Source organism: Dermacentor albipictus, chromosome 9, assembly GCF_038994185.2.
Source record: "Dermacentor albipictus isolate Rhodes 1998 colony chromosome 9, USDA_Dalb.pri_finalv2, whole genome shotgun sequence".
Taxonomy (NCBI): domain Eukaryota; kingdom Metazoa; phylum Arthropoda; class Arachnida; order Ixodida; family Ixodidae; genus Dermacentor; species Dermacentor albipictus.
Genome location: NC_091829.1, coordinates 115,098,174 through 115,122,874, shown reverse-complemented (window position 1 = coordinate 115,122,874; position 24,701 = coordinate 115,098,174). Strand labels below are relative to the sequence as shown.

At 45.0% G+C, this 24,701-nt stretch overlaps 1 protein-coding gene across 1 annotated transcript in view; it reads right to left on the bottom strand.

Annotated features, from left to right (window-relative positions):
* The window catches only part of TBC1d7 (TBC1 domain family member 7), a 34,548-nt gene extending 10,146 nt beyond the window's left edge, over window positions 1–24,402 (bottom strand). The window contains exons 1-5 of the mRNA XM_065446072.2: window positions 24,183–24,402; window positions 20,711–20,895; window positions 14,921–15,061; window positions 8,484–8,629; window positions 6,502–6,631 (exon numbers count right to left, since the gene is read on the bottom strand). Coding sequence (XP_065302144.2) covers window positions 6,502–6,631; window positions 8,484–8,629; window positions 14,921–15,061; window positions 20,711–20,895; window positions 24,183–24,372 — 792 coding nt within the window. The 5' untranslated portion in view covers window positions 24,373–24,402. The remainder of the gene's footprint in view (window positions 1–6,501; window positions 6,632–8,483; window positions 8,630–14,920; window positions 15,062–20,710; window positions 20,896–24,182) is intronic.
* Window positions 24,403–24,701: the final 299 nt, after the last annotated feature.

The window sequence follows — 24,701 nt, the reverse complement described above, 5'->3', positions numbered from 1 at the left end:
ACCACTTCAGGCTCATGGAGAGGGGACATTGTGAGAAGCATCTGAAAGCCGGCATTGTCGATACCCTTCATTATGTGCTGCATTTTAGCAGCCTTTGTCATTGAAGTGTTGACATGCTTGCACAGGTTGACGACATCCTCGATATAACTTGTAAAGTCCCACTGGGATGTTGCGGCTGAGCGTGCAAATGTTTGGTGTGCAACTTCCAGATGGCTGGGTGGCTGAAGACATCCAAGAACGATGCCTTGAAAGTGCACCAGGTCTGAAAGTCTGTTCTGTGGTTTTTGCACCACAAGTTTGCCAAGTCCAAGAGGTAAAAGATGACGTTACTCAACTTCGTGGTGTCGTTTCATCAACTGTGTGTGATCACCCTCTCGTACCATATGAGCCAGTCCTCAACGTCATGGTTGTCTTTGCCACTGAATACAGCAGGGTCTCTTTGGCGAAGCACGTCGGAGCAAAGGATGGCCGGTTGTGGTGGCGTCTGCCGGGACGAGCTGGCTGGCATGGTCGTCTGTAGCATGCAGGATCGGAGTTCCAGGGTGCAGGCGTTGTGGAGACCTCTGCAACTTCGCACTTGAAATGAGGTTTATTGGATGTGGGCCATGGATCCAGAAAGCTCTGCAGAGTAGGGCACTGGCTCAGGTCTAGCACTGTCTCGCACACTGCGTTGGTGATCCTGCTTGTGCCTGGGCTGTCCTCCTCCTGTTCATTACATTATATATAAATATTTATGTATAATGTAAAAGAGGGAAGCAGACAAGAGGCTGTTCTGCCAAACACATGGTTTACTTTTCCTTCTCTCTCTCCTGTTTCTTCATTCTCAGCAATGCTTTGTGCTTTGCATCATAACAATAAATATGTTTTGCATAAGAAATCTTAAATATACAGTATGTATGTCTGCCTTGCTTCTGATTTCCACGTTTTCAACGTAAGGCCACAAAAAAGAATTATGCAGGTTTAGTGGTATTACTATTAGCCCCACTGATGCCCCTGCTATGTGAGATACCTGTGGCTCTGGAAAAGTGAGAACAGGTATGCAAAAGGAGTGTTCCTTTTGACCCCTGCTCCAAGTGCCAGGCTCATTTCTTGCTGCATTCTTTAGGCTCTTGAAGCAATGACAACACAATGGGAACACAACAGGTGCGCCCACAATGCTCCACCTACTAAAGGCACGTTTATGGTCTGACGTTATTGGCGACCGGGCGAGCGTCGTTCGCAGTCAGTCACGCTGCGTCGGGTGCGCTGCGCCAGCCGAGATGCCACCCCTCTATACTTCAACACGCCCGCCGTCGGCTGCTATCTTCGGAGCATGCGCAAAACGTTCGCCAAGTCGTGCGCCGTCCGCAAAAGCCGTCTGCAGAGTTGTGTTGGTGCTTTTTTCTTCGTGCGCAATGCATTGTGGTGTGAGAGTTCCGTCGACTCCGACGTGCGAATGGCTCAGGAGCCATATCGGTGCCGGGCCCGTCAGGGTGCGTTGGAAGCTGCCGGTTACGTTGGCTGCGCCGGTGCGCCCGACCATAGAGGGGTCGTTTTCGCCGACATGACGTAGCGTGCGCACGCGCTGGCGTTACGTCGGACTATGAACCGCCCTTAAGTGTCACCGAGTTCAAATTGCGCAGTTAAGTTGCGCAGTTCAGATTTGATTTTGTATGTTTATTTAGACGTCACTATTTCCAATTTCGGCGCCTACGACGTGGCAAATGTTAGCCAAGCGCAGTTGTCCTCAGCGAGCTGTAGTGCTAACAGTGCACTCAGACAGTGGATGCATTGCAGCACCCCACGGTGGCTGCGGTATCCATACGCTGTCTTGCAGACTGCAGCTACGTGCAATTGCAGAGCGTATGCTCAGCATTTGCTTTTTGCACGGCGGGGCTGGTGTGCCCGCTCGCACTCGTATGCTCCAGTCTGGCTGGGCTACTTGGTGCAGACTGGCTTTGTCCTGCACAAGCTTGACCAGCGGATAGCAGCCACATTGAAGCATTTTGGAGCACCATCCATACGTAGCGAAAACTGCCAAGGCGTCTAACCAGGAGCGGCCTGGAGTGAGTGTGAGCTGCCAAGCGTGCGTGTGGACTGACCTTAAGTTTCGCGTGGCTATAGGCTAGTTGAATGTACAAAACTAGATGAAATTAGCGAGACCCGACAACTACGACACCATTAAGCAGGGTGGCCAAAGTTTAATTCCTACGCGGGCGGCCATGGCCCAGCGTAAGCAGACGATAGCCGGCTTCTTCCAGAAGTACGTAATCGATATCGAAATTTGAAAGGACATTTTTGTTTACTCCAGCCTGTTTATTCAACTTTGTCAATAACTATGCACAGTAGCTGTAGGATGAACTGCACTGATCCAAGCACCCTGCTTGATTGACGTCAGCTATTGGCCAATGGCAGCTGCGTATGGGTACCTGCTATAATATGAAATAAAGCATCCAGGAAAGAGTGAGAGGCAGGCTTCTGCGGCAAGGAGTGCGTAAGTGACCTTGCACTCCGCTTGTGAGCTCAACACGATGCGCACGACTGCAAAACCTGGCTGAGATGTTCACAGCAGCGTATGTTATCCAAGGACTGTATTTTTTCACCAAGCCCCAGTCTTCCTTTCATCTGGCGCATAGCATTCATCTCAGAAGAGTTGTGACGAAAATGTTTGAGTGTGTCAAAAATGTGTCGATCCAACTGATTGAGTTCCTATGGCCAGGTAAGGAGTTTAATGGTTAGCATGCTCAACTTCCATTGCAATGCATATTGCTTGGATCGCGTGAGTTCAAATCCCAGAGGAGCAGGTAGTTGTGGTGAAGCTTAATTTTTTTTTCACACTGTGGCAATGGCAAAGCTGGAAATGGTGAGGTGACCTAACGATGACAACAGCGGTAGCCATTAGCGCAATGAAATGGATGGACAGAATGACTAGGCAACCACAATTTTCTCAGTATTCTCGCGGCATTCTCAGTCAACTGCTTTCCGAAATACGATCACTTTTGCCAGATTTTGCGTAACTTGGCACCAAACGCAGCGCAACAGCGCTCACTGCATGCAGTGGCATTTCTCCAGCGTACGCTGTCGTATGCATCTGGTGCTGAGCGCGAAAGTGATTGTATCTCGTATACCCGAAGGCAACTGGATCAAGATTACGGCATCCTTCTAAAAATATATGTCCGGCACCGAAAGTGCACCCAATGCCTGTCGTATGGCACCAAAACTAGTGTTCCTGAAGCAAGGGATGCGTATTCCCGGACGATCATTCAATCACTGCCCAATGTGCTGTGCTGTGACCGCCATCACAAGCGCCATAAACAATTCCGTGTCGATGGGACGTGGATTTACTTATTCTTGCTGCATTTTTCTTGCTGAGGTGCACACTACGCAGTGCACTAGGTGCACAAAAACCGTCGTCACATGTCAGTAGCAACATACGTGCTGCTTCAAATAACCAATCAACAAACAAGATGGTGGCCATGATGTGTTTCCAGCGCACACAATCGCTTCTGCCGCTTGGTTGTTTTTGTAAACAAAAATGGTGGCGCCCAAGCAAGTGTAATGTAGTGGTATTTTACACAAATTTAATGCAAAGCAATCGCATTTGAGCATATTTTGGAGCCTGCTAGCCTTGCGCGAGTAGGTAATATGTGGGCTTACGCTCCAGTAAATTTTGTTGGTGTGGGATTGAGGTCCAGCGACATTTCGTTGTCAAGTACGAAATGCATGGAATCCTATGGGCATTCGGGGAGAATACGAAAATAGTTTGTCGTCATGAGAATTTCGTTGTTGCAAGATTTTGTTATTGTGGGTTTCGACTGTATTTGGTATTCACCCAGCCCTAATGGAAGGTAATTCAAGAAGAGTACTTGTGACTGAAGTGCCATGCAGAAGGCTAAAGAGACTGCACTGTTTCAAAAAGGCAGAAATGAAGAAAAAATGCTAAATCAAAGGCGTGCAAGAAAAAAAAAAAACAAGGAGATCTTGGACTGAGTGAGCCATACAGCACAAATCCAAAATCTTGAAGTGTAGTAGCTCTGAATGTGCCCAAAGCTCCTGATTTACAAACAATTCCAGACGCCAAATTATAGGAGTTTACAGTATATCGAGGAGCACTACATAGCATTTCATAACAAAAATAATATAAATAGCATTACACAGCACTCCATAACAGAACATAGCAAAGCAAGGCATGCAGACAATCCATGGCATAATAATAAGCGCTGCAACTCATTGTGCATTGTGCACCAAACCAGAAGGCTTCTGTATGCTGTTTTTGGGCACATAACTGAACAATTCAATGAAATCGAGAATGTACATTTCTTGGACAAAATGCATGTGCTTTTATGCACTGTGTCAGTGTCCCTTTTGATGCAAATTGGAAGGCTATTCTATATTTTTGTTTGACAAATCAGCAGCTTGCATCGGCCCCAGGGGCTCTGGACCCTGTGCCCTGGATGTTTGCACTGTTCGGCCACGACCAGCGTTCCGCAGCTGAGCCTGCGGCTTAACAAGGCGTGCTGCTTCCTGAATGCAACAGAGAGCAACTCAACACCATGTTGCTTAATGCTTTGGCCATTGTAGTAGTTACTGTGTGCGAGTGACGCTTGGTTAGTACCAAGGATGGCATTCGCTCATCAGCACCTGCTGCTGAATTGAGACCACCAGCCTCTACAACGGAACTTAGGGAAAATAAAGCTTGTACGTATTCGCCACGACTGTACAGTATACAAACATGCAACTACTATACTAGTGCAGTCATATTTGTCATGAAAATACCTTTGCTATATCTGATGTTCATTACATGCTTACATTTGAGGACAGAAATTTTAGCTTTACAGTAAAACCTTGTCAAACCGTACTCATTTAAACAGTAGTTTCGTTTTAAAAGTAGTAAAGTCAAATCCCTGACTCGGCGGCCATTGAACATAACATGTTTTGTATCTGCATAAACCATAGCAGCTTTTTGTGTACATGTCGGCTAACATGTAGTGTTTCCACTTTTCATCGCGCAAACATGGCGGTGCATCGTCTCCACTGGGTGGCCCGGCAGAACAAGCCTCAGAGATCGGAACAACAACCTCCAAGTGCCCTGTGCATTTGCGCGTGAAGCCACATCAACATCAATGTCATCTCAGCGCCATGCTAGAGAGCATTATGATGTTGTGCAAGCGGGGACTCATGCCATGCCATGTCATGTCATGCCATGCCATGTCATGCCATGTCATGTCATGCCATGTCATGTCATGCCATGTCATGGATAAAAAAGACGGTGGGTTCTCAGCATAGAAGAAAAATTAGACATCGTCCGTGCTGTTGAACGTGACACGAAGAAGTCGGCGCTGGCACGCTACAGGGATCTGCTGTTGACTACGGTGTGTGGCATTTGGAATGCGAAGAAGTTGCTCGGCAGCGCTGCTGCGACCGCGAAGAGATGTCGGCCACGAGGTTCGACTTTTCGCCATCGTTGCCGAAGTGCCGACTAGCGACAGTGATGAGGACGACACGGAAAGCGACAGCATGGGCGATTCAGGCCCGACAGTGGCAGAAGCTGCACGTTACGTCAGCCTCATGGATGCAATTGTCGCGACGAGAACAGCACCCCGCAGTGAAAAAGGCACCTTGCGACTTCTGCAGCGCTACCGCACGTGTGCACGGAGAATACGCAATGCCATCGAGGAATCTGCCATGAGAGTGTTTGCCAAGAAGAGGGGGCTGACTGAAAAGCTGGCACGCAGCTTCAGTAAGTTTGAGGCCGCTGTCGTCGGTGATTGGCCGCCACGGCATCAAACGAAAATAACACTTTTGTCGCGCGAAGCGAATAATACTGCATGTTTTTTCCTCGTTCATTGCACTCTCTCCGAGTTCCATGTTCCATTTTTGACCGGTAAGTGGCCACGATCTCTTGCTATTTCGGTTAAACAGTACTACTGCTTAGTACGTACTTTTTACGAGCTCCGGCCAACTACGGTTTAACAAGGTTTCACTGTACTTAAAAATATCTGACAACTGTCTGGAACTATTCTCATTCATAAAGACAGCTTATAGTTCTTAATGACACCCATGTAGCACATTGATGCTGTCTACGCTATATGTTGCATACATACAATTTTAAAGTTGTTTTATTTACAGCTTTCTTTTCGGTGACATCTGTCTGTTGTTTAAATAATGCATAGCTTCTGAATTTGCTGAAAAGCTGTACTGAGTTATATACTGTGTATGCTACTGACTGAAAGGATGGTGAGGTTTGCGCAGCAGTTCTACGACACAGCTTTTCTCGTGCCATCTTCAGTTTGCGTATAAACTCGGAAGTAAACTTGATTGCTGTATTAAGACAGCTTCTCTGTGTTCACTGACCTACTGCTTGTGTGTCCGAAAACCTTGGCCTACACAGCCATTTCCCACCACAGTGGCTTTGAGGAAAGGAAGCTTTCAGAGTTTGGCCCCTAGGGTTGCTCCGGCCCCTTTACCATGTCACGCATGTGCACACATGTGTCTGTTGAAAGAAAGCACAGAGGTCCTCACCTTGCTCAAAAGTGCAAGTACATCGGCCGTGACAGTAGCACTGAGCAGGGCTGCTCTCAGGGACATGAGCAGGAGAGCCGCCACATCGGGCAGGATCTTGGTCGAGCCGCCAATCACCTTGTCCCATATCCTGCAACACACCCATCGTAGCTGTGTCACAGCAGTCGTCCAGTGTTCAAAGCGGGGCCATTTGTTGGCTGGTTGACTCTCATACGACCTTGTACTTTGGAAGCTCCTCCTATGTGTTTATCCACATGTCTTTCCTACCCCCAAAACAAAGACCACTAGCTTATTTACTGGCTAAATTATTGATCAACACAGGTGTTGACCGGCAGTTGACAGGCATGACAGAAGCAAGAGTTTGAGAAGCAAATCACGTGACACATATGTGACACGGACATCTTTTAATGGCTTCAAAAAAGATGGCTTTCAAGGTTTTTTTTACACTTCGCCAAAATCAAAGGAGTCACATCATTTGGACATGGAAAGCCAAACTGCCACTGCGTTATCTGACACAAAGCACTTTCAGCGTTGCCATAGACAATGACAGTTCTGTGTCCCCAAAAGCAATGCGACATTGAAAACTACACCAAGAGAGCAGAAAGGACACACCGTTGCGAAATGGTTTTGGAATGCGTACAAAAAAATTACTGTTCAGTTTTTAGTCATGCCACTACTATAGGACATAAAGCTGGACTAGTTGGTGCTACATCTTGTTAAACAGTAAAAAACCAGACAAAGGGCGAATAAAAAAAAAAAGGGCAGGGTTGGGGGAAGGGAGCACGACATAGAGAGCATTTGTCTATGTCTCCCTTCTATTGTGTCCTTTGTCTCCTACCACACTGCTTAACAAGATCGTGCTATACTACATTTACACATATTTTTTGCAGATATGGTTACGATTTGTTCAACAGTCTGGCAACTACTGAGGCTGTCAACCTTAGCTCTCATGTTATAGCATGAACCCCACATTCTCGACTCATGTGAGAAAACAAAGTTGACAGGGTAATGAATCGTGTGCTACTGTTTTGAAATCTCTTATGCACTGGCTGCAGTGCACCAGCGCAAACACACCTCAGACACGAATCGGTGCCCTTACCGGTTGAAGGGTCCATTTGCGACTGCGGTAAATTTCTCTGTTACTCCAAACTCTCAATCAATCATCGACTTGATCATTGTTAAACCTTTTAAAGCTGCACATTTAGCACCATCCACTTAGCCACTGAACCACTGGACTATCAGTTAGTACTGTAGAATTCACCGACACTTGCTGCTGCTGCACACTCCCGAGTAAGTCACAAAGCCTGCTCGATATTTTCTTCTTTATTAATTAAAAAAAACTACTATGGATATTACAAGTGAGGGCACTGCCCTTTCGATTTCTGATTGTGAAAAATCTGGGGTGCATCAGTACAAGTGGGAGCGCATTGCAATAAAGTACATAAATAAATAAGGTATTCTCAGTCTGCAGCGGTCTATGAGGGATGCTGTAGTGGAGGTCTGTGGATCAGTTTTGATTACCTGGGAGTCTTAAAGTGCACACAAAGCGTGATACGTCAATGTTATTTTTATATTCTGCCCCTATTGTAATGCGGCTGTGTGGAATCTAACCCTCGCATCCAGCACATCAGAACAATACCATTTCTACATGCTGTACATCCCCCTTCATCTTCGACACCAATCAGAGCCTGTTTCCAGCAATTTATGTTCCCACCAGTGAGAGGTGGAGAGCACACGCTGGCAGCTGTCTCACTTTTCCTCTCTCCCTTGATGCAATGAGAAAATGTCTACACGAACTCTGTGCGTCGACTTACCTTCATCACCCTGCCCTCCCTTCAGGTGCACTAATGTAGTTCGCCTCTCCGGCACATTACCATCGTTTACATGGACGCGGTGCACTTGAAGGCCGATGCGATGAGCCACTTGTCACATTCGCATGAGCGCAAAGCTACTGAGCCGTCGTGGCAAGTTCCTGTCCTTACCTGACCAAGGCGTCCTCGTCGAGAACTTCAGCGAAACACCGCTGGAACCACGTCTCCAGAGGCAGCACTGGGAACGCCTTGATTTTCAGCAGCTGCTGGAACAGCTCGTGGTCTTCCTTTTCCAATGTGTCTTCAACTTGCTTTCCCTGCAGGTGTTAAAAAAAATCCATTATGGCTGTATGTTGTGAAAAAAAAATGCCCACTGATACAGTTCCTGGAGGAATTGGGAAAATACAAGCTTAATCAGTTGTGTGAAAATCTACATCGTAGAGGAACTTTTGCAAAAGGCAAATGTTATCATCCACTGAACAGCAGCATGAAAGTACCACGTATGCTATATCTCTGATGGTAGAGCGGTTTCTCCGGAAACAATGGGTATCGAGTTGAATCCTCAGACCACGAGGAATTTTTCTCGAACTGCGAAGCTTTCTTTTTGAGATACCAGAATGGGTTTCCCCTGTAGCTTCGTACTGCTGTCAGGTGAATGACAATCTATATTTTTGTCTACAGGTCACTAAATTTGATTATTGCACCTTTTACCTCAGAAAGATGTTCTTTTGTGGATGTGGGAGGACTTGTTGTTGGGCTAGCTGGCGCTTGTTTAATGACATATTGAGGTGCGCGGACACAATCACAAGGGACACACAACACAGACGCACATCACAGGTGCTATGGTTGTGGATGTGGTTCATCTTCTCTGGAATTTGACATTTTCTTGTTTGTTCTTGACATGACATTTATGACCTATCATACTTTCTGTTAGTCAAACTCTTTAAAGTCCACACATTAAAAAGAAATTGCAAATGTAAGAGTGTCCCAAATACTTCAGAAAGACCATTTGTTTGGCGAGTTGGTCTACCATTGTAAATTCCAAATACAGTGCCAAAACAAAAATACATATAAAGAAGACATGAAAGACACGGGCAAGTGCTACTACCAACTGTTTATTTCAATGGACACACCCTCCGATTTTATAAAGTGAGCCACGCACAAGTGTCACACCCCTTTTCCCATGAGAAGGTGATAAACATACCTAAAAAACTGAAGAAGTGAACAATACTGCTCACTGCTTTAGATAGCAGAATTCAAAAAGTCTAGTTTAGCACTGTGAAAAAGAATAGATGCTTCGCTCACACAGATAGGTGAATTTTTGTGGACATGGAATGCTTCAAAATCCACTCGAGCCATGCGGTTTGCAGACTTGCCTAGGATAGTAGTCTTAGAAAAAAGTGCCTCGCAAACATGCGCGATGATATGGCCAACCGAATGTGCATATTTGTCCTCTTTTTTCTTAACTTTTAGTGTGTGCTCCCTGAGCCGGTCGTTGATGCACCATATGGTTTTACCAATGTAGACTTTTCCACACTTAAAGGGAACTAAATATACTACTCCTGTCGCACAACGTACATGGGGGTGTTCATGTCTTGTTTTGATACCATTCCTCGTGGCCACAAATGGAAGACCTGTTTATGTTACCTCGACGATATCGCCGTCTTCCCAACAGATTTTCTGAAACGCCTCACCCGCCTGCATGACATTATGAAATGTCTCGCCTCTGGTGGCCCACAGCTCAACCTCAAAAAGTGCCGTTTTGCTAACAAGCAACCTAATCAACTTGGGTCACGTCTCAAAAGACGGTGTCCTCTTGGACCCGGACAAGCTCTGCGCCATTGCAGACTTCCCAACGCCCACGTCTGCCAAAACCCCCAGAAGTTTTATTGGCTTATGTTCCTATTTTCATTGCTTCATACGTAATTTCGCATCCATCATGGCGTCCTTGACAAATTTACTTTCCGCCAGTAACAGCATAGCAGTGTGGTCACCTGAATGTGATGCAGCATTTCAGCAGTTGCGCCACTTGTTGACCACACCACAGATTTTTCGCCACTACGACCCTGCTGCTCCCACAGAAGTTCACACTGATGCCAGCAGAATTGGCTTTGGCTGGGTCTTAGCTCAACGGAAAGCTGGCTCTGATGAGTATGTCGTCGCTTATGCGAGCCGTACTCTAAAGAAAGCAGCGTTAAATTACTCAGTCACAGAAAAGGAGTGCCTAGCGATCATCTGGGCACTAAGCAAGTTTCGCCCATACCTTTACAGCCATTCTTTCGCCGTAGTTACTGACCACCATGCCCTTTGTTGGCTTTCTTCCTTGAAAGACCCATCGGGACACTTGGGACATAGGGCACTTCACTTGCAATAGTACAACATACGCGCACACTTTTCTGCAACCCAGTTTTCCAAGCGAAACAACATTCTATATCACTGCAACCATATGCCCGACGGTTGGAAATGGCTCCTTGCTATGCCTTGTCATATGCGCTCTGACATCTGCGCATCTTTTCACGCTCATCCCCATAAGCAAGTGCTCATGCCGGCATCCTCAAAACTTACACAAGGTTGCGTCAGCGCTATTGTTGGAGAGGCATGTACAACTTTGTGCAAAAGTACATTCAGTCTTGCACTACATGCCAACAAGGCAAGGCACCTACCCAGCGTTCCTCAGGACCGTTGCAGTCACTACCATGCACGGCTCGTCTGTTCAACCGCGTCAGCCTTGATGCCTACGGACCACTTCCATGCAGCGGGTGTGGAAATCAGTGTATTATTGTCGGCGTAGATCACCTTACTTGCTACTCTTAGACTGCAGCTCTGCTGGCAGCGACCGCCCGTGAAGTTGGTTTTTTCACCCTTCGCAATTTTGTTCTTAGCCACAGTGCTCCCCGAGAACTACTGAGTGATAGGGGCCGTGTCTTCCTGCCAGAGGGCATCCAAGCCCTCCTTGCTGAGTGCAGGATAATTCACCACAAATCGACGGCGTACCATCCCCAAACGAACGGTCTGACTGAGCGGTTCAATCGCACACTTGGTGACATGTTGCGGATGTATGTCTCATCCGACCACTCCAACTGGGACACCGTGCTCCCCTTTGTTACATTCGCATACAACACCGCGACGCAAGCGACTACTGGCTTTTCCCCCTTTTTCCTTGTGTATGGCCACGAGCCTTTGTGCCCATTGGACACCATACTGCCGTACCAACCTGACGCTACAGAGTATACTCCACTTTCCAAAGTTGCCAAGTGTGCTGAAGATTGCTGTCAGCTGGCACGTGCCCTGACTAGCGAGACTCAAGAATGTCAAAAGACAAGACATGACGTGCTCATCGACCACCGCACAACGTTGCTCCTGGTTCGCTTGTTTGGCTTTGGGTACCAGCCCACATTCCTGGCCTTTATTTCAAACTCCTGGCGCATTCAGTCAGTCAGTGCTTTATTTTCACCAAACAAAAACATCTGTGAAAAAAGGGACACTGCAAAAAAGCTGTGGATACTGTAGCTTGACTAAGCAACGTCCACCCTGTAGGAGCAATGACATTGTAAGATATACAAGCAAAAAGCGAATAATTATACAAGCAAAAAGTGAATAACTAAAGTGACAGGGTAAACACACAAGCGAAAGCAAATAACTATTATACACCAGTACGAAAAAGAATAGTACATATAGCATCATATCTGCACATAATAAATCAACAGAAGACAAATGGCATCATAGTTCTATGCTTAGTAAAAACATAACAATATAAAGCAATACAATTTAAGGAATGCGCAGTTACAAAAATAAACTAATTACATTGGTGGGGTTTAGTGTTTCGATTTCAATATCGTGCTGCTCATGGGCGTTAAGAGTGCTTGGTACTGTGTGGCTAAGCCTTTGCGTTCTGTAAACAGTGCGTGAGAATGGAGTTTTCCTGGGGGGTTTATACCGATGGAAGTAAATACTTTGAGCATGTTCAACATTTGCAAGTGTGAGAAAAGTGTCAAGCTTCCTGCAATGTGCACAAATGTAGGATTGTAGCAGCCTGCATTTGTATATATCGTTTGTCATAACAATTTTATGCTTAACAAAAGATGTCTGGTTATCACAGTCTGTACCCTATCATTGATGCCGTTTCACTGGTCAACTACATCGTCGAGCCGCTCACAGTGTCACCAGACCTGCGTCATCGTGGGCGAGAGACAGTACATGTCAACTACCTGAAACTGTATTACGACCTGCTCATCTTCTCTGCGCCCTCAGTCGCCAGGATGGCTACGCTTTGCTCCCGGGGCATTGTAATGAAGCCGACGCACCCCTTTGCATGTGGCGACTGAAGAGGACGACGAAAGACCGTGCCGTGATCGCGAGCGAGCCCTGTGCTATGGACAGCCCTTGCAGTGCCTTCCTATACGTAGCATTTCAGCAACGTTGTCAAGGACAATAAACCTTCCCGCACCAGTAGCATACAAAATATTCACCAACATAATCTCCAATAGAATAAGCGCAACACTGGACTTTAATCAACCAAGGGTACAGGCAGGTTTCAGAAAGGGATACTCTACAATGGATCACATCCATATCATCAATCAGGTAATCGAGGAATCTGCAGAGTACAATCAGCCTCTTTATACGGCTTTCATAGATTACGAAAAGGCATTTGATTCAGTCGAGATACCAGCAGTCATAGAGCCATTACGTAATCAAGCAGTACGGGATACTTACGTAAATATCTTGGAAAGTATCTACAGAGATTCTGCAGCTACCTTAATTCACCACAAGAAAAGTAGAAAGGTACCTATAAAGAAAGGGGTCAGACAAGGAGACAGAATCTCTCCAAAGCTATTTACTGTGTGCTTGGAAGGAGTGTTCAAACTTTTAAACTGGGATGGCTTAAGAGTAAGGATCAACTGCAAATATCTCAGCAACCTTCGATTTGCAGATGACATTGTCCTGTTCAGCAACACTGGGGATGAGTTACAACAAATGGTAAATGGTTGAGGACCTTAACAGGGAGACTAATATGCAGAAGACAAAGACAATGATCAATAGCCGGGCAGTCGGGACAAGAATTCAGGATCGCCCACCAGCCTCTAGAGTCTGTGAAGGAGCACGTTTACCTAGGTCAACTAACCACAGGGGACCCTGATCATGTGAAAGAAATTTACAGAAGAATAAAAATGGATTGGAGCGCATTTGGCAGACATAGTCAGATTCTGACTGGAAGCTAACCATTATAATTGGAAAGAAAGGTGTATAATCAATGCATTCTACTGGCATTAACATATGGGGCAGAAACTTGGAGACTGACACAGAAGCTCAAAAACAAATTAAGGACCTTGCAAAGAGCGATGGAACGAAGAATGTTAGGCGAAACGTAACAAGACAGGAAGAGAGCGGTTTGGATCAGAGAGTAAACAGATATAGGAGAAAGAAATGGAGGTGAACGTGTCATGTAATGCATAGGTTAGATAACCGGTGGACCATTAGGGTTACAGAATGGGTGCCAAGAGAAGGGAAGCGCAGTTGAGGATGGCAGAAGACTAGGTGGGGTAATGAAATGCAAGAAATTCGCAGGCGCTAGTGGAACTAGTTGGCACAGGACAGGGCTAATTGGAGATTGCCTTCGTCCTGCGGTGGACATAAAATAAGCTGATGATGAGGCATGACCGAAAGATGATGCCAAAAATGGCCAACGGCACAAGGAGTAAAAACATGTGAGAAAGTGCTTGGATCGATGTCAAATTTCTCAGGGAAATTCCTGCAAGCAAAGTAAATTAATGGCTTTGAAAAGAAAATTTCGTACTTTTCGGTCTCGCTTGGAATCAAACTTGGGCCTACGGGCCGTGAGACGAGCACGCTTCCCGGACACCACTGTGACTCCGCGGTTCTGGCTGACTAAAGGTGTGCCTAGTGCGTGTGTCATCAGACAGTGCAGCCCACGGGGAGGAGGTGGCACCCTGTCACGAGTGCAGTATAAAACGAGTGTATATAAAATAAAAGGCTTTCACCAAAGGGACTATAATGCTTTCGCAAACCCAAACGTAAGCAGTCTTAAGTGTGTCTGCCGCATTTTTTTTCCCTCACAGTTGAAGGCTAACCACAACAACATTGCACTTTAGCTAAGTTGATAATAAATTTATTAACATATACTATTTAAGCAATCTTGGCAAAGCTATTGGGCTGGTAATTGTTCAAATTTCTTTATTAACAATTCAATTAGCACTTCAGAAACCCATGTATGATGCTGACGATCAGCGAAAATGATGCTATGCCAGACAATGACTTCCTAAATTTCCAGTGTGCTGTGGATGCCATGCTGCTTCTCAATGCTCCCCGTACTGCATCATTTATGGTAAGTGATAATGAGGGTTTTATTTTTTGTTTCGTTATCAAAAAAGCCTACTTTTGTTAGCTTTTAATTATGCACCCACTTGTACTTCACACATATTTTTTTACTAAGGCTGCTCTACGTAAGCTCTGTCTGAAACAGTCGAAAATCTTGCTGCTGTTGACTCTTAATGAACGAAGGCTAATGGTACGAATGAGGTCAAAGTCATTCACGGAGTGGGTTTCGTAAAAACATTGAGGGAAATATCAACAACACCACGTCGGCTCACCATGGCATCCGAGTCGACAGCAAGCTTCTTGAGGTGTTTCCAGAAGTTGCGGGTCAACCAGTAGGCTTCTTCCTCCTTGCCGCAGATCTTGGTGAAGACTGATGCGATGCTCCTGATGTGCTGGACTTCTTCGTCCGACATCTATCGTGAGAAAACATGGAAAAGTGGCAATTCATAACCTCCTCAAAAATAAACAGTACAGAGGCTTGGACCAGTTGGTACGTAGCTATAATAATGCAATGGTGTGAAAAAAAAAAACAAGAATATGCACACACGTGTCCACATGCCGCACGTTTTGCGCGTACTCATGAGCTCATTTTTTTCACGCCATTGCACCTATCATACTTTTGAAAAGCACTGAGCAAGCGTAACTTCTCCCAATTACAGGAACCAAATGGTTCGCGGGGTTTAACCCCTTACATGCCTGGCTGAAATGGATTCGTCTGCACGTCCCTGGTAAAAACAGTCAAGGACAAGTTGAGCTTGTCGAAGATACTCTTCATTTTTTCTTGCAATGCTGTGAGTAAGCTTTCATCTGTCCTTAGCTGTACTTCTGGCAAATTACAGCACAGATTACATATGAGCAAGATGGAATGATGATGGTGAATGCAATAAGTGTGGAGCCCAACTGGGTCTTTAAACATGGCGCCATCGGTCTCATTGCAGAAAAGAAAAGCTGGCTTCAGCAGTAAATTAAATGAGTCGAAAAATGTAGTGTTTGAATTAACATGGCCCACAGTCTCTCTATGTCACCCACTGCAGCATCCCGTTGGCTATCGCACTGTGCCACTGACCTAGAGGTCAGTGGTTCAATATTGGTCACGGCAACCGCCTTCCTACGGGGGCAGAGTGCAAAAGCACTTGTGTACCGTATAACGGGTGAGTGTTAAAGAATCCCAGGTTGTCAAAATTATTCCAGAGCTAACAAAAGAACCCAAGTGTCTTTTGCAATGTGCCCCTTTCAAATTCTTGCAGTGAATAAGTTTTGGAATAGGAGGTCCGCTTTCAGTCTTTGACCATGGGACCTCCTGCTATGTAGTATATACCATATATGTGAACAGTCTTATACGTGCAATAAAATGATTCCGACCGAAACCATGACCTTGTGTTCAGCAGCTAAACGCACTAGCTACCGAGTCTGTATGACAGGTGCAACAACTATCATTAACCGTGTCACAAAAGTTGTACTTTCTATTGCTATAGAAATTATATGGACACATCAAGTGAATTTTTGTCGTCGGTGCCACCGTGAGGTTCTGTATATATTCAGGTTTATGTATGCTATATGCCATGCCACGCTACACAACATGTGGTATATGCGGGGTTGTATTGCCACACCATTCCATCAATAAAGTTGCTCATACCAGGTTTCATATTCCTGACAAAATTATTGCTCAGAATATTGATAATTGCAGCCCGCAAACAAATGTCATGAAACAAATCACCGACAGAATGTGCCTTTTATCTTACGTCCATTTTACACATTGAAAGTGCGAAAGAATAACAGAGCTCAAACCTGAAAATGACGTAATTTTATTGGCACAGCTGTGCACTACTTCCAGGATCGGCCCAAGAAAGAGGCTCGAAACATACCCGATGTGGAAAGGTGGTGGTAAACTTGCCAAGAAACACGTTCGCTTTAATTAATAACCATAGGTGAAATTGTCCGATAGCATGATTCAAACGGGGGACCCCTAGCACAACAGCTCGTTTTTTTGCTTAGCTTAGGTTTACTTCAATTCATACCGTCCCTACAGCTACGCGTCTTACACTTCATGTAATAGTATTCTAACATGTTGCTCTATCATTCATTGCTTCGCCCTTACGGTGAAACAGTGATATGCTTCGGTTCTTCACAATTTTCTTCTGAAGTGACTTAAATATTGGTGTGTGTGGTAAATATGATGCAATTTTCTGCATCACGATCATTTTGGACTGCTTGAAAGATGTATGTGTATGTTTGCTTCCATGAAATTTCCTTTTGGGTCCCATTACCTTGGGAGTCAACCGTTGATGCCCCTTGTGGGCCACCTCTACTGTTGGGATGCCAGTTACGACATAGAGCAGGAAAGCCAGCTTTGCGGTAACGACGTAGGCACACACTTGCATTCAATAGTGGCGGTGATGTTGCTGCAAGCAGGGTTAGCCTTGCAGACTTGGCTGTCAATTGGGCCACTTCGGCGTCTCGCACAGTGTCACAAATATGCGTTGGCCATGAGTGGCTCACAGGAATGCGAGGAGAATGTGCCACACCCCCTTAGGCACTTTCCCCATATTCCCCTTCCAGAAAGAAAACTAACTGTTTAGCATGCTCGCGAGGAAATCCTCCTCATGCTATCTAAAGTCCAAGATCATCATCCAAGTGTTTCCCTGCTACTCTTAGTGCTTTACATATGTTACAAGTGTTGAGAAAACACCTGGACAATCCTGAAACAGGCACCCGAAGCAACTAAGGTAGTGTCAGGTAGCTAGTTGGGTGGCACAGATAAGCGTATGAACACATAATGAGCTAAAAAATGCTACTACAGCTAACACTGCAAAATGAACATACACTCCTCACTGCAACTATCTTTTATTTGAAACCAGTCCTGCGAAGCTGCGGTACATGCAACTCTCAACCACACACAAGGTATCGTGGGTGTTCCATGTAGTAACCAAACTTTAACCCTTTCAAGCACTGTATACAAAACTGTGTACACCAAGATAGTGCATCAACAGCAAAAGCATTGATGCAAGTAATGATATGTAAAACGTGTTCCATACATCTTGAAACATTTTTGATTGGAAAATTGCTGGAAGCTTGAATAACATGTACAGAAAAGGTTTAGTAGGACGAGTGAGAAAGTAGACGGTTGAGTATTTTTTGCTCGGTGTCGGTATGTATATCGTGAGTTCACTTGTGCCATCGTTTTCCAAATGCTTTGCACCAGGCATTATTTTCAAGTGGCAGGATAGGTGCGTGTCAAGACTGCTGGGCATGAAATAGCTGAGGTTCTTATATTTTATGTACCTGTAGAGAATTTTCACATGGAGTCCACATTCTGTGAGCTTGACAAAACTAACTAAAGAACTCAAAATTCTTAATCTATACTGCAGCTCTATGCTTTTTACGATTCTGATGATGCAAGAAATGCCATGAAAATAAGTTTTCAAATCAACAGAATTATTCGCCTCTTTAAAGGCTTAAAAATTAAACTGTTACATCTTAGGAAAAGATACCAATGGCATACTATTCATAGTCTTCCGGTGTTAGGCTACTTCTTGAAGTGCAGTCAGTTATAATTGGCTAAGCTGAATTATTCAAATTTTCAAATATTTGTTTTAGTCCATAAGTTTCGTTGCAGAAATTGTCGAGCATGCTGAGGAACACCCAAATTAGTTCTCTAAAAAATACAATGTTTTATGCGGTAGATTTTTATGGGTTCTAAAGAAAGCCAGTGAAATACATACAAAAAAAAAAGCAGCGGTGCAACCCATCTCACGATGACTGTCAATGGTAATGAATTAGCACTGAATAAATATAGCGACACAAGGTATTGCCACAGTCAAAAGGAATTATGTATGAGGCCTTTACTGCAGCGGGACACCTCTTTTGCACTTCCCTAAGAACACTCGGCGCTATCTAGTGCTGCTGCTGCAAAGCCCGCACGTGACGTCAGAAATGCACGGCACGCTAGTGCCTGCGAACTTTGAGAAACGCATCACGTGACAGCTGGGCTCCTCTTTCTCCTGCTTCTTTCTGGACAGGCTGCGCCATCTGGTGACGCTGCCGAGAAGTCTGAGCGCGGCCTCTGAGATAAGAAGCGTGGCGCACCGGAGCCTGCGAACACTGAGAATTGTTCCCTCGCTCGCTGTACACTCGGTGGCACATACAGAGTGACCAAAGTTGGTGAGACGTTCACTAAAAAGCCGCACATACCCAGTGCATTTACGGTGCGGTTGGCAAATGGCAAATCAGCTCTGTGGAATTCCACGAGGTAGAGGAAGGTTCATTAAGGGGAACTCCGGCATTTATTTAAACCATATTAGGATATTGTCATTTTCACATTGCATTGACAATCCTTTCACCGGTAGGGTGGTTCCATTTGCTTAGAAATTCCTCCATAATTTCAAATGACCAATAAACGAGATATCGAAACCAAAATGAGTAGCCGCTTCGTGTGACGTCACGATGAGTAAATGACGTCAGATCCTACTCTACCATAATGTAAACAGGCAGAATGCGTGCTAAACATGCAGTACATGTGGCGCTAACACCAAAGAAGCGAAGCTGATGATGTCTCCTGACGACACAGGGAGCTTTTACAGAGTTTTGAACTAGACAGCAGCGTTTTAAGTGAGGATTTCAGCGACAGTGGCGGTGTAGTCTCTGACGTTGCAAACACAGGGTGGCCAGTAGAAAGTCATGAGTCGGGAACGCAACCAATCTTTAAAATTCATATTCAGGAAAACTAAATGACTTGCAGCCATATAGTTTGGCACAGATAATCAGAGTGCAAAAGAGAATGTATATTCAAAGATCAGTGGACATCGAAAAATCGCCGGGGTTGGCCTTTAACCTAAAAATTGACAACTACGAAGCTTTGTTTCTTAGCAACCTGTGTGGGTTTCCTTTGTAGCTTGGCGCTACATATGAGTGGATGTCAATATTTCCTTTCGTGAACCTCTCTCCACCTTGCGAAATTCCGCAGAACTGATTTGCCATATTCACCGCACTTGTGGTTCGAGCTGTTGATTAACTCGCCTCGCGTTGCGATCTGCTAGCCTCCTGGTTAGCTCAGGTAGTAGAGTGACGGCCCAGGAACGACATTGGTCCCAGGTTTGAATCCCGGAACAGGAAGAATTTTTCATCAACTATGAAACTCTGTTTCTGAGAAACCTGTGTAGGTTTTCTTTGTAGCCTCGAGTCTGCAAATGCATTGGGTTGCTGTCAAATCCGGATACTGACCACATAAATAAAGGTTTACAGAAAACAAAGATGGTTTTGGCTCCCAGCCTTGTTCACAATCTCATCTGGTGAATTGCTGGCCATATGCCCAGTAAAGTTGAATGAAATATAAGGTATGAAAAAATTATTTATTGAATTAATTCTGGGGTTTTACGTGCGAAAACCTTAATCTGATTATGAGGCACGCCGTAGTGCCTTCGGATCAATTTTGACCACCCGGGGTTCTTTAATGTGCACTCAATGCACGGCACACGACATTTATTACTTATGCATTTTGCCCCCATTGAAATTGGCCACCATGGCCGGGATTTGATCCCATGACCTTGTGATTAGCAGCGCGACACCATAGCTGCTAAGCCACCAAGGTGGGTAACGTGTGACAAAAACTCGTCTGGTTTGGGATGACCATGGCACAGTTGTATTTTGTTTATTTTAAACGTTTATTTTTATGATTGGTGCTGGAGTTCCTTACACAACTATGCTAAAACAACGTTTTTGCTTGGACAAGTTTGAAAATATTCATAAAAAGCACGGAGGCAGGCTATTGGCACAACTTTCCCGACAATAGAAGGGCATGATCCCTGTGTTTCTTATGCTGCCATCATCAAATCTCTGGCTTCTTTGTTTATTGCGAGTACAGATGGCCCACGCTTCCATCTGCAGCATTTGTGTGGTGGACTGTGAAGCAAAGAGAGTGGTATTTCTGCGTTGGTCGCAGAGACAATATTTACTAGTAGTGGCAGCCATACGAGAGGCACATGGTGTTTGTTTATCCTCCTATACTGAATCTCCGAGCTGCTGTCACATTCCTTTGTAGTGTCAATGTAAGTCTAAAGCATTACCTGCTGTTCGATGTCAAGGTGCAGCCTCCCTTCGCCCACAAGGTACATGAGGGCGATCGTGTCAGCCTGCGGCGTGCCATTTCTAACGACCCTCATCACCTCCAGGGCGCGCCTCAGGTCGTTGTACTGGTCCTCTTCGTCTTTTTCAAAACTTGTAATGTTTTCCTCAAATGTGGGCAAAATTCCTGGAAAAGAAGTTGGAAAACGTGAGCATAAATTGGGACTGCTTCTGTTGCTTGCTCACCAGCTATAAGTGGGCACCCTGGAAGCAACAAAAACAACTGGCACTATTTGGTTCTTGACTTAATGACCGAGAAGTACTATTGCGGTTAGTTGACTTGAAATTCCAAGACCCCTGGAAGAGTACTTGAAGGGCCGTTGTTAAAGAGGTGGTCGAACTAGCCTAAGCTCACCAGAAAGAAACACAAGCACCACCTCCTTGCCGTGACTCAAGGGCTCCCAACTTTATCTTCACTGCACTTTTTGGATACATTTGAAGGGCACAAATATACACTCACTTGAGTGCATGGCGTCGGAATGAATTGTTCTTCATTCTGGTTTTAGTTTCGTTCCACAGAAAAACATTTCATTCCAGTTCTGCTTCGGAACGAAAAAAATAAAAATAAATGACCCGTAATGGTTCAAAACAATTTTGGTTCCCATGCACAAAATTTCGAAGCAAATTAAGTAATGATAAAAACATAGTATTTATTTCTCTCAATAAGAGAATTATGAATTCTGAGATCATACGCAGTGCCTTGAGTCAAGGTAGTAAGCATGATTTTAGAGGCGGCTTGTCATCGAGTGTACTCGCCGAAATGCGAGACTGCTGTTCTGACAAAACGAACTTAAAGAAACATAAATGAACCATAAACTTTGTAACAAAGCATTGAGATCGACAGAAAACAAAGCGATAAGCTCTTAAGAGGGTAGGCCCTGGGTTTTCCTACAATGCCGATCTGCTAGTGCAATGAGTGACAGGTTTAGATTAGTGGAGCGCTCGATCGGCTATCACTCTCGCACTACCCCTGCTTAAAAATTAAATTATGGGGTTTTACGTGCCAAAACCACTTTCTGATTATGAGGCACGCCGTAGTGGAGGACTCCGGAAATTTCAACCACCTGGGGTTCTTTAACGTGCACCTAAATCTACGTACACGGGTGTTTTCGCATTTCGCCCCCATCGAAATGCGGCCGCCGTGGCTGGGATTCGAACACCATAGCCACTGAGCAACCGCAGCGGGTCTACCCTGCTTAAGACATATACGTGCTGATTCTGACATTGCCTGAAGTTGTTTGTTTGTGATTGCCGACTTTCCCATTGAACCGAAAACTGATAAAAAATGTTTCAGTTTCACTCTGAAACGAAATAATAAATAACGGTTCGGTTATCATTCCACGTAAAAATATGTTTTTTTTCTTTTTCATTTCGGTTTTCGCTCCGTTGTGACACACCACTTGGGTACGTATGTTTAGCGCCCTCTTCACTATTTACCAATGTCATCCAAGTCATGCAAACTCTACCATGTTCTTCTCGTGCACAAAGGCATAAACTTGGCAAGTATCGTGGTTGACAGAAACTTACAATGTATAAAAATTTGATACTTAAGTGCCAGATACCACAAAAGCCAGACCTAGCGACATCGTGACTACTGCGATGTTACAACATGCACAGGCAAAAGTTTGCTGAAGTTCTGTAGAAGTAAGGCCAGGTATGATGAAGTTGCTCATAGAAACAAATAACCAAAGCTGCACTTGCATGTGGCAGCTGCAGTGACAGCTGTCATGATGTAGCCCCCTCCTCGATACCGAAAGTGGTTTGTAGGAACAAGTTTTATGGTAAAGTTTTCAGGACACTCTCACGTTTGTCAGTACACATTCTAGAGTACAGAAGGGTTGGGCCTTCAACTAACGCAAAAGGAGAGACGAGTTGAAAACATTATGTCCTTTCACGTTTAATGCTTTATAAGCACTTCAGACTTTGGTAACTCGCACATTTTATTACAAGACTATTATTGCCCCAGTCAGCCAGGCCGCCAGAGGACAAAGACGTGCGGCTCGGTTTTCCCAAACCTTTTGGTTACCTGGGGCCTACACTGCACCAACCTTGAATGACGTATGCCAGCGAAATTTTAACTCTAATCAGCACATCTGGTTTGTTGCCATCACTAACTGTACTGCCCTTTTTCTGGCATCAACTTGCATCAGCTGGACCTTATATCTGAAAAGTTAAAACACATGGCTGTCGTGCTGGCACTACGTAACAGTGCTGGTGTAAGGGGCCAGGTGACAAACTCTCTCGAAGAAGTCACTCCACAAGCGAACTATGGATAACTCTTACTTAGTCACTCTGTCGTATATATGCAAGCAGTTCTTTACCACATCTTTTCACTCCCCCAGCCCAACCATCCCCACTATTGACTGCCTTTCAGGTGTCAGCAGATTGCGCTAGACAGTTACAGTGCAGTCAGCGCTAATTCCCCTCCCTTAATTCCTTTATTTATTTCAATATATATGTCGACTGTCCTTCTGACACCTTAGCAGTGTCAAACAAAGAAAGCCTCAGCCTGCAGCCAACGTTTCGAAAAGTGGAACTGTATTCGTCAAGGTGTTTTGGACAAGTCACTATTTCGATAAGCCCTCTGGTCGAAACGTCAGATGCTCAGAATTGTTTGCCCGCTGCTGATGTTTGCGTCTGTATCTTCCGTGTTTTTTTGTTTGTCTGTGTTCCTTTGTCTTGCGGCAGTTCAAGTACACGATAACGTAGGGCAAGGTTTACGACAGCTTCGACTAAAACTACCGATTCGTAAACTTTACTGTGAGAGGAGTAAGCAGATATTTCCTCACAGACCTATAACCTACTACACCCAAAACTGCGGATGTGCCAAAGTAAAAATGCTAGTGAGTAGCCGAAACAGATGGCAGCGATCGAGTACCCCGTTATGCACATTCTCAGATCATGTTGCTTAGCAATTTCTGCATAGTCTCAAAACGCGAGAAATTTAATTTATGGCACGAGCCCAGATGATCAACGATGCGCACAGTTGAGGATCTGAAAATATTTATTAATTAAAAATACAAATACCGATCGCAAACTGCACAATCGGCGATCCACACCTGGCTATCAAAGCAGTGAAACTTCACTACGGTTATCTAGTACGACTTGCCATCCACCGGAGCCAGACGCTAAGAGGCGAACAGATGTGCTTCTGCAGCGCCGTAGAGGCGTTCGCCGATGACTTGTTTATCTAACAACTACGGGCTATTTGCAACACTTGGGAGCTCGTCCACTAAAGCACTCGGCGGCGTAAGGCAGTACGGAAAAGAATTTGAGCGAATTCGGCAACAGCGAGCATGCCAGGAGCACCGAGACAATGGGAAAACTGACACCACGGCATGCGACATGCGAGCAGACGACAAAGCAAGATGGATTCCGCGTCGTCCTTTTTTCTTCTCTTGTGCGAGGGCTCACCTAGCAACACTTTCCAGACGGTCAGCCGATGAACCGAGGGCAGACAAAACTTGCGACAGAAATTGGAAAGCTTCTTCAGGTCAATGGGCTTCTCGCTGAGCAATATTTCGAGCGATCTGTTCTCGTTTATTCCACGAAATCCGACTTTGTCATAGTAGTGCGCTCGAAAGTTCATCTCAGCTGCTGCCATGACACCAGCTGGATGAGCGAGTCACGACCATAGCGCCATTTACCAGAGAGCGGCCATATAGAGGCGGGTGACACTTGTGTGACATTTAATAATTAGCAAGCTAGAGCAAGAAATAATTAATTGTGTATTTACACTAATACAAGAGTTCAACACAATGAACAATTATGTTTAGTATCTCAGAATGCACAAATTAGTTTTCATAACAGAAGCAAGCAGAAAACGAAACCAAAATTATGGTGGATATTGATGATGTTTTAAACATGGCAGACATAACGTATGTTTTGTCTCTTGCCGATTTCAATGCATGCGCTCTATGGTACAGTGTACTA